Here is a 12,992-nt window from a genome sequence, read left to right on the forward strand (position 1 = left end):
TTCCCAGGCAAACATGGCACAGAACCAAGGCATGGGTCTACCACAGGACTTCCACGACCAGATTGTGACGGCCTCCTGTCAGCTCCTGACAAGTGTACAGAACGTGCTGCGTCCCTCACCCACCCCCGGACGGTGCCACTACCAGTTCAACCTCCGGGACCTCACTAGGGTTTTCCAGGTAACGCAATGGGCCATTCCAACTATAAGCATGCGCGCGCACTCACATTGGGACCTACGTCAACTACCAGCATGCAGCGCGCTCTTCGTTTGATGTAATTCTGGTAGTTTAGGTAGGTTTCTGTGGTTATGCGCGCAAACTTATAGCTGGAATGGCCTATTCTCTGCAGTATTCTCTCACAGGCTAAAAATCCCATGGTGTTTTAAAAGATTGCAGACGATGGAATTTCAGATTTGTTGATATTTGAGTAGCGAATATTTTTTTATGTCGGGCACGTTTCGGCTAGCGCGTCGTGGACAGTTCTCGCGCCACGGGGTAGTAGCTCGGACTACGCAACGTAACTTGACCCGGGTTTTCAAATCAAACATAAAGAGCGCGTCGCAAACAAGGCACATTTTTTCCAAATTAGAGGGAAATTCGTAGTTTATTATCATAATTTAGCCTAGCCATCACTATTCCTACCTCCCTTGCCTTGCATCAACACTATTCTCTTTCAGGGTCTTAAGAACTGCTCGGAAGAAATGCGAGCGGATGACGAGTACGTGGTGTCACTATGGCAACACGAGGTGATGCGAGTGATGAAGGACAGAGTGTGTCGTGCTTCAGACGTCAAGTGGTTTGAGAAAAATCTCAAAAACATCGTCAAAGAGGTGAGTTATGAAAATCTGCATGTTTTTAGTTCCCTCCAATGTGCGACTTGCATTAAGGAACCATGTGACTCTCTGAGTGGCAAACCCACCTCAAAATAAACCCAGAAATCGCTGCGGCCGTCACTAGAGAAAATAAGCCCTTTCTGGCATATAAACTGGCCGCATTGTCACCAGTTTACTTCCGGACGTCCGACGGAAACCTCAACCGTTAAAAGACAAAAGAATCCATTAGAATCCGAGATATTTAACATGCCATCCGCTCTAAATTATCAATCACATCCTCAAAAAACTTCCAATAAACACACTGCTTTCAATATTTTGAAAGATTTTTCGCGGTTTCCGTTAAAAATCATTGGATATTGTTAGGTAATCGACCGGAAGTAAACTGGTGACAATGCGGCGTTATGCGCTGAATAAGATGCTTTTTGTTGTTATTTTGCCGCCAAAAACTGGAGCACAAGTTACATAATTTCTTAGTTGAAGTCGCTTTTTACTGGGTAATCGTATACTGTTTGACAGATCATAAGGATTGTTTAGATTAGAGTGATAATTGGGTCCCGTGAGCGCGCCATGTCAATATTTTTATTCTTTTTATTTATCCTTCTCCGGTGCTTCTTGCATAGGAGCTTGGCTAGCACAGTTCCCACAGCATTGTACTATAGTGCTTGTGCCTCCCATTACTGGGTTCTTAAAGTGATTTCTGGTTTCGACATGCGTTTAATTTTTGTCTTTCCCTTTTTGTTTTCAGAACTTCCCCACTCTACCTGCTAACAGCCCGCCTCCTGTTTTTATCACGTTTCCTCTTGACCCCGGCTCGTACTCTGGACGTACTACCACACAGGCGAGGACGGCGGCACCTAAGGTATGGCAAGTCATCCTTGCAACACAACTGGCTAAACTAGGAGACATGTAGCGTGCAATATTTTGCGTGCGGCAGAATTTTGTAGAGTGCGACACTAAATTGTTTTTCAACTATCCGAGAAACATTTCTTTGTCGCTGCTACAAGATTTGGCTCGCGCTTCAGCGTCTCTCTGGGTGGCTAAACTAGGAGACATGCAGGCGACATGTCACGCTCGAGATGTCGCCTAGTTTAGCCAGGCCTTTAGATAACATCTACCTGTACACATTTTCTGTGTACCATTGTCGATAAAAAATGAAAGATTTTTGCTTACAGAAGCCACGATGGGCTTGAAAAATAATCAATTTTCTTTTACGTCTCTCCTTTAGTCAACCCTTCAGAGCATTGAGAACGTGAAGGAGGTTGCGCCGTGCCTTCAAAACTACCTGAGGCGGTACAACGACGAGTTTACCGAGGGACTGGGACTGATGGTATCTACCCACGTGATGTACCATGTGATTCGACTTCATAGGATCCTCAGCTTCAAAAACAGGTGTGTCATCGTTATCCATCAACATCTATTATCATCATAATTAACATCATTCACCATCCAATATTATCATAATCATAATCTCGACACCATCAATCATCGTCGTCATCACCATCATTCTGATCATCACAATAATCATCACCTCTCATCATAATCACCGTCGTATTTTTCATCATAACTTTACCAATACCTTCATCATCAACAAGGGACTATTCTGTTGCGCATGCGCATTTCATTGCGCGATAAGGCGATCAAAATGGCGGATGTGGAATGTTATGACAAAACTCGCACTGTTTGTGGACTGTAGAGATATCTTTTTTGACCAGAATTCCCACAGAAGGCAAACATAATGTTTGTATGTAGTTTCACTCGAATCAGCGATTGCCGGATACCGTTTTGCGTGCTAAATATTACCATAAAGATGCTAAACAGCTAACCATTCACAGGAATCGATGGTGGCGTGTTATGATTTCTACATGAATTTCGAGGATGATATCTCCGTTGTTTGAGGGCGACTGTACTGGAGCCCTGCACTATGTCAGTCTTTCTTCTATAGTTTATTTGATTTGGATATTATGATAGAAATCTGTACTCTTCCGTTCGGATAAACTTTACAATTACGGCGTAATTTGCTTGATTCACCGTTTGAGCTTAAATTGACAGTGATTATCTCGGGATCTGGGAAATAAATCCACAGTTCCCAGGTTGTGATCACTTTTATCGTCCCTTATTCATCGGGATTTTATGGGTGCCCTTTAAAGGAAAATCGGAGAAATATCTTGAATATTTTTTTAGTGTGTGGTATCCATTTTCTTGGGTATGATTGCTGGTAGAACTGTATGCGGTTTTCATATCAAACACAAGTTGTTCTGAATCACATACAATTATCATACCCTTCTATAAACAACCCTTTCATTTCCCAGAAATCGGACAAATATTTTTGGAGATATTGTCGCCTAAATAAACATTTAGATATCACTTCTCACAAATATTGAATATTTCATTATTATTGATAATCGAGTAATAAAACCACACAAATGATGCCACTATGTTGTGCACAGCTATTAATAATTTCATTATTTGTTAACATTTCAGTTAAGTTTCTGTTTCAGTTTAATCTTTGTTTATCGAGGGTAACATATTTAACCGAATATACAGTTTTCTAACATATGGCCCTCGGTTAGTAAGCTCTGTCACTAAGGGTGGTCACTGCCAGAGGGTTTATTGCGTCCCCAGTGGTCTATACTGGCAAAATTGGAGAACACCTTTAACTTTACTTGTTTTGTGTCAGTTTTGAGGATAATTACGAGGTCATTATGGTAATTCATTCTTTTGTTCCATGTAGTTTGCAATTCATCTGGCTCAATTAGTTCCTCAAGGACAGAGAGCCGGAAATAAAGCCTCCCAAGTCATGTAAACACAGAATTTCTATAAATGAAACAAAGCTTTCAATATGTTGGAAACTTGCTTCAAAAAGAAAGAAGGAAAGAAAGAAAAAACACACTTGTTTAATCATTTAGACATTCTGAAGACGTGCATAGGATTACTAGCAAGAAAAAAACATTCGAACATATTTGCAGATCTAAATCTCGCGCTATGGGTCAGTGGTTTCCCCTAAGGAGAGCCTGCAATCGTCGGATGTCGGTCAGCATCTGCGCGCATGGTCATACATAATAGTCCCTTGTTTTCATCATCATGGTTACCATGGTTTTAATCGTCATCTTCTGTACCATCAGTCATCATCGTCCTTTTTCCTTTAAAACAAAGACTTGAAAAGATACGAACACTTCGACACCAGGAAAATAATGGTGGGGGTGGGGGAGGGGGAGGGGGAGGGGGGTTAATGTTATCTATAACCTGATATTGTTTTGCTATAACTTGAACAGTTGACATATTCGCTTTTTGTTCACGTGCCCTTTGTCTATGTGAGCTGTGATAGCCACCTCATTTGTAATATTCTCCCTTACCCTCAACAGGGGCAACGCCCTTCTCGTAGGAGCAATCGGCACTCACTTGCATTCCCTGGCACATCTTGCCATGTACATGCTGGAGTATCCCATCCACCCAGTCGACTGCTCCTACCCAAACACTTTCCTGGACGGGCTGCGGTCTGCCGTCAGGCAGGCAGGATGTGACGGCAAGACTACCACTGTTGTTCTAACGGTAAAGAAAATCTCTGATGTTGTGAAATAATGAAATGGTGATGATATTTGAAGTAAGATGTACCCCTCCTGTTCTGACTGCCGAAATTCTAATATTATGGTGACACTTGTAACAAGTTAGATTATAGTAGAGGAAGGGTGTCTGTTCTTGTTAGTAGAGAAATGTTATATGGTATAACTAGAAAGACTACAGGCAAGCTGTAGGAATACAAGATGGTCTGCGTAGGCGTGGTGTAGACAAAGGTATGAATCAACACAAGCTTGAAAAGGTATGTTAAACGCATCTGTGAAACAGAGTGGTTGAAGTTTCGAGCGTTAGCCCCTCGTCGGAGCAAAAGAAGAGCGTTCTTTTGTAATAGTAGAGAAAGGCTGTCTTTGTTATAGTTAGTCGTCACGTGTCATTGACCATGGGCAGCGTACATTACTAGAGAATACATCTGTTTCAGGCGGAAGATCTCAAGCAAGACATGTACCTAGACGCCCTGAACAGCCTTCTCATCAGCGGAGAGTACCCGCCCTTGTTCTCAGAAGACGAGCTTGATAGTTTGCTTCAGGTAAAAATATTCATGTCCCTGTTCCTGTGCTAATCTCAGCTCACGGTTTGTGATAAGTTTTGGTTATTCGAAAAACGTGTTATTTACGATCAAGCACTTTGGTGATGTGAAAAGTTGGTAATATTCTTAGTAAGATATATTTTTTTGTTTTACATGAACCAAACAGTGTTTACGCTAGTTACCAGCTAGTCCAAAAGGTGTACTGATAAACGTTTTCTAAAAAGATTAATTAACATTACTGCACTTCGTTTTCTCGTTTTCTCGAGTTTTTTAGTAAAGATGTCTTGCAATTAACCACCAGGAGCTTTCCGATATAAATGTCCTTAAATGCCTTTAAGTCTATGCATTATTAAAATTCTTAGGGCTTACGTATGCTCTTAAGCGGCTGCTTTCCTCGGTTATGAAGATGTCCGCTATTAAAGCGGTAATGTAACCACAGTACGTCCTGTCGATTATGTAACAATGTCCGATGATATTCAACGGAAAATGAGAAAAATATTTGAAAATTGTAAAAGGAGTGTGTCTAATAGATGACTGATAATTTAGAGCTGATGGCCTGTTAATTAGCGCGGATTCTAATAGATTTTTTATCTCTTGTCGGTTGAGGTTCCCGTCGACCCTCCGGAAGTAAACTGGTTACAATGCCGCTTCAAACAAATATATACATGGCATTCAGACATATATTTAAACATGTATCTCATTTTATTTTTTTCAGGCGTTAATGCCAGCAATCAAGCGCAAATTCTCGAGCTTCCTTGCCGACCCCATGAAGTTCTTTATCACGCGCGTCAAGGCCAATCTGCACATCGTCTTGTGTTTGCCCCCCACACATCGCCTGCTGCGGGTAGGGTCCAGCCATTACCCGGGCATTCTTTACGGATGCCAGACGAACTGGGTCAAGGATTGGCCTATCTATGCACTCGAGGGCGAGGCCACCCACTACCTGGCCAAGTACGACGTTTGTCAAGGGATCGAGGATCAAATAAGGTAAGTAAGAAAGACATTGGTGTAGACCTTCCAGGCCAAGTATGACACTTGCCAAGGGATTGCGGATCAAATAAGGTAAGTAAGAAAGACATCGGTGTAGACCTTCCACGCCAAGTACAACGTTTGTCAAGGGATCGAGGAGCAAATAAGGTAAGTAAAAAAAAACATCGGTGTAGACCTTCCTGGCCAAGTACGACGTTTGTCAAGGGATCGCGGATCAAATAAGGTAAGTAAGAAAGACATCGATGTAGACCTTCCAGGCCAAGTAAGACGTTTGTCAAGGGATCGCGGATCAAATAAGGTAAGTAAGAAAGTCTTCGATGTAGACCTTCCAGGCCAAGTACGACGTTTGTCAAGGGATCGCGGATCAAAAAAGGTAAGTAAGAGAGACATCGGTATAGACCTTCCAGGCCAAGTACGACTTTTGCCAAGGGATCGAGGATCAAATAAGGTAAGTAATAAAGACATTGGTGTAGACCTTCCTGGCCAAGTATGATGTTTGCCAAGGGATCGCCGATCAAATAAGGTAAGTAAGAAAGACATCGGTGTAGACCTTCCAGGCCAAGTACGACTTTTGCCAAGGGATCGAGGATCAAATAAGGTAAGTAATAAAGACATTGGTGTAGACCTTCCTGGCCAAGTATGATGTTTGTCAAGGGATCGCTGATCAAATAAGGTAAGTAAGAAAGACATCGGTGTAGACCTTCCTGGCCAAGTATGACGTTTGCCAAGGGATCGAGGATCAAATAAGGTAAGTAAGAAAGACATCGGTTTAGACCTTCCTGGCCAAGTATGACGTTTGCCAAGGGATCGAGGATCAAATAAGGTAAGTAAGAAAGACATCGGTGTAGACCTTCCTGGCCAAGTATGACACTTGCCAAGGGATCGAGGATCAGATAAGGTAAGTAATAAAGACATCGGTGTAGAAAAACCTGCTTAACTATGGCTTTTGTTGAGTGATTGGGGATCAAATAAGGTAAGTAATAACGACATTGATCTAAAAAAAACCTAACCAAAAATGAAGGTTTTCAAGGGATCGAGGATTAGATAAAGTAAGTCAAGGATGTATCCTGTATTGGTCCTGCTTCTGGTAGCTTTGTCCTCGTCTTAGCCGGGGCTTGATGCTTACTAGTGCTCTTATCTTAGAAATACTTGTTTATTTGTATCTCAGGGAAAAGGTCGTAGCGTCAGTCTCCACCATTCACGGCCACGTGTTGCGAGAATGCCACCAAATGCCTTGGGGAGGAAACTACAAGTCCCTCAGGCCCGCTAGCGTCGCCTCTCCTCCCTCAGACGAGGACAACGACCTCCTCCTGTCCAAGAATATTCTCCTGGAAAGAATAACACTCAAGCATCAGTCCTCCGGAGGGAGCGCACTGGGCAATGTGTTTGTCGGACCAACTACGTACATCCAGTTCATGCATTGCTTCAGACACATATTTAGGGACAAGAGACGCGAACATAAGGAGCGTGTTCACAAGCTCAGGTAAATGTCGATTTACTGATTTGACGGGCAGATTCTCAGCTAAAACGTTTACAAGCTGCGATTTGTCAGGCCCTTTTTTCGGTTAAGAAAACGTTTGAGCCTGACAACAAACACCTTTTTAGTCGTGTGAGATTTTCTGAATGAAGTCGAGTTAACACTAAATTCAAATTGGCTTGAAAAATCATCGGGCGTATTGCCTTTCTCCCTTACGTCGGTCTGTCGTCTGTCCTCTTCTTATCATTTTGTTGTGTTTTTCGCCTCACAAATCAGAGTTCTACTTCGTTTTCCAGATATTTATTCAAGACTGTAAAATAACTGACACACTTAGTTTATACGCTAGATTTGCATAATCTTAGGTACACGTGCCCCAAGAGTATTGCATGTATTGAATTCCATAACAAGAAGAGTATCTCATGTATTGAATTCCATAACGCATTTGTTTCTCTGTATGTTCTCTTTTCTGCCCTCCAGCCGTCCGTCCGTTTGTATATATGTCCTGTTTTTTATTTTATTTTCACGTATGTCTGTGTGTCCTTTTTATGTGTCCGTCTCTCTCTATATATGTCCTGCTTTTTTTCTGTCTGTACGTGTGTCTGTCTGTATGTCCCGTTTCTGTTACAGTATGTCTGTCTGTCTTTTTGCCTGACTGTCGTCCGTTCATCAAAACCAACGTTTTTCAGTCTAGCTCTTGCCACGCTGGACCAGACTCGTAAAGACGCCATTATCATCAAGGATGTGATCTCCCAGACCAAACAGCAACTAGAGGTGGCGACTATTAAGTCAGACGACCTCCTGAAAGCCCTTACCAGCAAGGCGACTGTGCTGGAGAAACTTAAAGCCAAATTGGGCATCGGAAGTACCACCCTCAGCGCCTTCGTTGCCCTTATTGATAGCGAGATGGACGAGGAGGATGCTGATCTTCTACAGGTACTTTTCAGTGTTTTTAATACCTCGTCCACATTATGATGACTGTTTTAGGTATCTATTAGTTACTGTCTTGTTCACACTTTGTTCAATTTAGGTATCTCTTAGTTACTGTCAGATTAACACTTTGATCAATGTAGATATCTCGTAATTACTGTCAGGTTCACACTTTTTGTAGATATATTTTAGTTACTATCTAGTTCACACTTTGAGCAATGTAGGTATCTTTTAGTTTACTGCCTCGTTTGTTCTTTGGAGTTGTTCGAGGTATGTTTGCTAGTTACTACCTGGCTTACACTTTTTATAGACTTCTCTAAGTGACTGCCTGTTTGTTACGGCTAATGCCAAAGTAGCATATTTTAAATGGTTTTTAAAAACCTCTATATTACGCCCCCACACAATACCAAAACACAAGAGGCTTATCCAAGCGAGTACCTGATAAACTTTGCTAAATGGCTACTAGCAGTGACCTAACAGAAGGCCATTACCAGGCAACATTGAGTCGCACAAGACGTCCATGTCATCGGCAAGTTCAAGCGAGTAACTGAAAATATTCCAATCAAATATCGTTAATACAGCACCAGGCTTCAATTGTCGAAGTTTCCTTGCAAAAAGGCCGTTGTTTATTATTTATTTACAAAGCGAAGCTCCTGATTGATTCTGTTTAAATGTATTTCAGGTCGACGAAGAAGACGAGCTGGACGAGGAGTTTGAGAAGATCAAGATGGCGAAGATGAAGAGTCGTAAGCTCAAAGTGCTAGAAGAGATGGCCCGGGCGGAGCAGACTTTGGTGGAAGCCAAAGCCCAGCTGAAGAAAGCGGAGGACCACGTAAGGGATGATTTGATTTACATCATTATTTTGTCATCGAAATACTCCCTCTACGTCATCACCATAAGTATTGTCATCTAAGTCAAACGAAGGAATGAACACTGTAGCGTAGCTCGTTGCCTGTTTAAGATCAAATGAGGGCAAATGGATTTATTCTATTGGCCCTATATCTGCTAGGATGGAAAATAGCATGTGACAGAGCCAATTTGAAAACATCATTTTCCACCGGCTGTTTTGGGTTGCGACATTTTCCATTATACATTTGGTAAAGCAAGTATAAAAAATTTTAAATTTTTATAAAATTACAAATCTTTAAATTCCATCCAGAATTTGTCTCCCAATATTAAATGTAGAGAATAACAAATTGTGTGGTTGACGAGGCCTATTGAAAGCCCGTCGATCCAACCTTCGTGACGCGTGGTTTTGTTGGCTATGAAGCCCTCTGTCCATCACAGTTGTGAATTAAATCCGCTTGAATCACGGTCAATTTCAATCCATCCTACAAATAAAAGAGCCCATTTCTATTTTTAAAGTGTCAAATAGTACAAGGACATATTTAATGATAAGCGAAATCTCAAAACCAAACCAAAACAATATCACGCAAGTCGATCTACAGAGCGAATTCGCATTCTGTCCCAGGTCCTAAAGTGGCAAGCCAAGGTAGACCGCTCTCTATGCGAAAGACTCCGTGCTTTCCAGAGTCCCCCGCCTATGGCAGGTATCGTCATGGTGATGGTGATGGTGCTGATGGGAAGGCCCGAGTTTGCCGCTGGTATCGGTGGCGCCGGAAGTACTTATACTCCCGGGAGCAGAGAGAGAACTAGGGAACCTGTGGGGACGTCTAACTCTGACGAAACGTCACGGGCGAGCTCTGCTTCGAGGAGGCGAACAGGCCCAATTAAAGGGTCCTCGTCATCAACACAGAGCACCTTCTACGGTAAGATTCGCAGAATATTTTTTGTAAAGTGCTTAACAATAGATCTTACTTTAGCGTGCGTCTGTTCTCTAAAGATCTACCGAAGATTCGCAGAATATCTTCTGTAAGGTGCCTAACGAGTAGATCTCATTTTTGCGTGCGTCTGTTCTCTAATGATCTACCGAAGATTCGCAAAATATCTTCTGTAAGGTGCTTAACAAGTAGATCTCATTTTCGCGTGCGTCTGTCCTCTAGTGATCTATCAAAGATTCGCAGAATATCTTCTGTAAGGTGCTTAACAAGTGGATCTCATTTTTGCGTGCACGTGTCTTCTAATGATCTACCGAAGACCTTGGATGAACAAATCAAAGGCTCTGTGAGCCAACTCGTTAATGCAAATGTATTTTCCTAGTTATTTTTGTGTGTGCATAAAATGTATAGAGGGTACAAAACAAAGTATTAAAAATAAACACATCAAAGTTGCTTAGAGTAAATTAGAGTAAATTTTTTTTTCTACTTGATGACATAGCACACCATGTCCTAACCGTTAAGCCACCGTGCATTTACTACTTTGAGAGGGGACTTATTATAGTTTTCATAGTAATCGTTCGATTGGTCAGTACCTTGCGGAGAGGTGGCGTGAGGATTTTGAATGACGGGTGTCAGAAGATGATTTAGCTGTTTTGAGATCGTCGCCGAGAGTTCGCAGAACATTGAGACCTGCAGTAAGACTTTTGTTTGCGTTTCAGGAGTAAACTCCGAAGGAAAGGTTGACCGTGCCTCGTGGAAGTCCATACAACAAATCATGAACGATTCCCAACGCTTTGTCGAGACCTTGCATCACCTTAACTGGAAAGAAGGATTGAGCAGCGAGATCCTTCGTGGTGTCCAGTCCTTCTTTGTCACATCTAGCGAAGGGAACCTGGGTGTGACGGATGACCTAGGAAGTGCCGCCGCAGGGGCAAGCGCGAGTAACTATATTGGATCTCCTAGTGGACGCTCTACGGCGACCCCTTCAGGTAGTGTAGTCATAAGAGTGTCCCTATGTCAGACGAAATTTTGTCAGTCTAGCAAAATACCAACTATAAGAGAGCATCCATATCCATAGGCGGATTCAACGCCGCGGCCAGTAACTGATTATTTTATTTTTCCCTATCAGAGACTCGCAGAATCCAAGGCATTACCATCGCGGCGGCCAAATAACTAATTTATATTATTTTCCCTGTCAGAGTCTCGCAAAATCCAATACGTAAATATCGCTGAGGCCAGATAAGTGATTAATTTATTTTTCCCTGTCAGAGTCTCGCAAAATCCAAGGCATTACCATCGCGGCGGCTAAGTACTCTTCAGAAGACGCGGCCGTACTGGTGGAGTATGCCATCGCCCTTGTGGAGTATACTCGCCTGTATAACCCGTACCGTAAGGCCATGATGTACCTGGATGAGCTACAGAGGGAGAAAGAGGAGAATGAACAGAGGGAACTGATGGAAGCTAACATGGAGGCGGAGAAAACCGAGGTACAAACGGGAAAGGGACGGGGAGAGGGGACGAGGTACTGGGAGGAGAGCCTGGGGCGAGCGTGCGGGAGACCTGTGATATTCTAAAACGTTATGGACTAGGAAGAGAGAAATGAGAAGAACTATGGAAGAGATCTGTGGGCAGATGGGAAGTGCTGGTGGAACACGGAATGGAGGAGAGATGAGAACAAATTAAAAGGACAGATATACACTAATATTGAGACCAAGAAAACAAGTTGAGTGGTGTCACTGAGGTACGAAGTACTAAGGAGTGACTAAGGGGGAAAGAGAAGAATAGAAGGGAGGCGAGTAAGTTGGGTGAGCACGGAATAGTTGGAGATTTTAACGTGGAGGCGAAGAAAACGGAGCTAATGAGGGGGGATGGGCTGACGCTAATAATAGAGGACGAGAACAAACTAAGGAATTTAATGAGGAGGGTTACAAAGTGGAAATGCAGAGGGGTTGAGGATGTCATGAGTAATTAAAGGGGAAAAACACACCTAAGAAAACAAATTGAAGCCAACATGGGGGGCTGAGGAAGCTGTTTGCAAGCAGACTGTTAATATGATTAAACTGTGAAAATCTTATTGGCCTTGAAAATGAAAGAACAACTGGAGATTTAGGATTTTGAACAGAGACGAATAGTCTAGTAAAATCAAGGTGCATTTCATTTTGCTTATGACTTCGAAGTGTCGAACAGCGATCATCAGAATAAAAATTCTTATATTGAAGGAGCCTGAACCCGAGCCCGAGCCGGAGCTGACAGAAGCCGATCTCCCCGGACTTGAGGCGGACGTGCTGAGACTGCAAGAGGAATACGACGAGGCAGTCGTACACAAGCATAACCTGGCGAACGAGGTCAAGTCGTGCAGTGAGCGGCTCAAAGCGGCTACAGACTTGCTTCACAGGTACAGTGAATATAAGCTCCTACATGGTAAGATACCAAATACGTAGATTGCATACTTGTGCCGACTTGGGCACAGGTACAGTGAATATAAGCTCCTACATCGTAAGATACCAAATACGTAGATTGCATACTTGTGCCGACTTGGGCACTTATAGCGGCTAGAGACTTGCTTCACAGGTACAGTGAATATAAGCTCCTACATCGTAAGATACCAAATACGTAGATTGCATACTTGTGCCGACTTGGGCACTTATAGCGGCTAGAGACTTGCTTCACAGGTACAGTGAATATAAGCTCCTACATCGTAAGATACCAAATACGTAGATTGCATACTTGTGCCGACTTGGGCACTTATAGCGGCTAGAGACTTGCTTCACAGGTACAGTGAATATAAACTCCTTCATCGTAAGATACCAAATACGTAGGTTGCATACTTGTGCCGACTTGGGCACTTATAGCGACTACAGACTTGCTTCACAGGTACAGTGAATAT

At 42.7% G+C, this 12,992-nt stretch overlaps 1 protein-coding gene across 4 annotated transcripts in view; it reads left to right on the forward strand.

Moving 5' to 3' along the window:
• Nucleotides 1-12,992, forward strand: part of LOC5516681 (dynein axonemal heavy chain 5) — a 97,128-nt gene that overhangs the window by 60,665 nt on the left and 23,471 nt on the right. For all 4 annotated transcript variants that reach the window (XM_048721752.1, XM_048721754.1, XM_048721753.1 and 1 more), the window contains 14 exons: nt 8-178; nt 676-828; nt 1,577-1,690; nt 2,057-2,220; nt 4,194-4,380; nt 4,826-4,933; nt 5,649-5,920; nt 7,092-7,406; nt 8,087-8,333; nt 9,010-9,159; nt 9,799-10,096; nt 10,825-11,094; nt 11,375-11,592; nt 12,325-12,500. In XM_048721752.1, coding sequence (XP_048577709.1) covers nt 8-178; nt 676-828; nt 1,577-1,690; nt 2,057-2,220; nt 4,194-4,380; nt 4,826-4,933; nt 5,649-5,920; nt 7,092-7,406; nt 8,087-8,333; nt 9,010-9,159; nt 9,799-10,096; nt 10,825-11,094; nt 11,375-11,592; nt 12,325-12,500 — 2,843 coding nt within the window. The remainder of the gene's footprint in view (nt 1-7; nt 179-675; nt 829-1,576; nt 1,691-2,056; nt 2,221-4,193; nt 4,381-4,825; nt 4,934-5,648; nt 5,921-7,091; nt 7,407-8,086; nt 8,334-9,009; nt 9,160-9,798; nt 10,097-10,824; nt 11,095-11,374; nt 11,593-12,324; nt 12,501-12,992) is intronic.

This window comes from Nematostella vectensis, chromosome 14 (genome assembly GCF_932526225.1).
Source record: "Nematostella vectensis chromosome 14, jaNemVect1.1, whole genome shotgun sequence".
Taxonomy (NCBI): Eukaryota; Metazoa; Cnidaria; class Anthozoa; order Actiniaria; family Edwardsiidae; genus Nematostella; species Nematostella vectensis.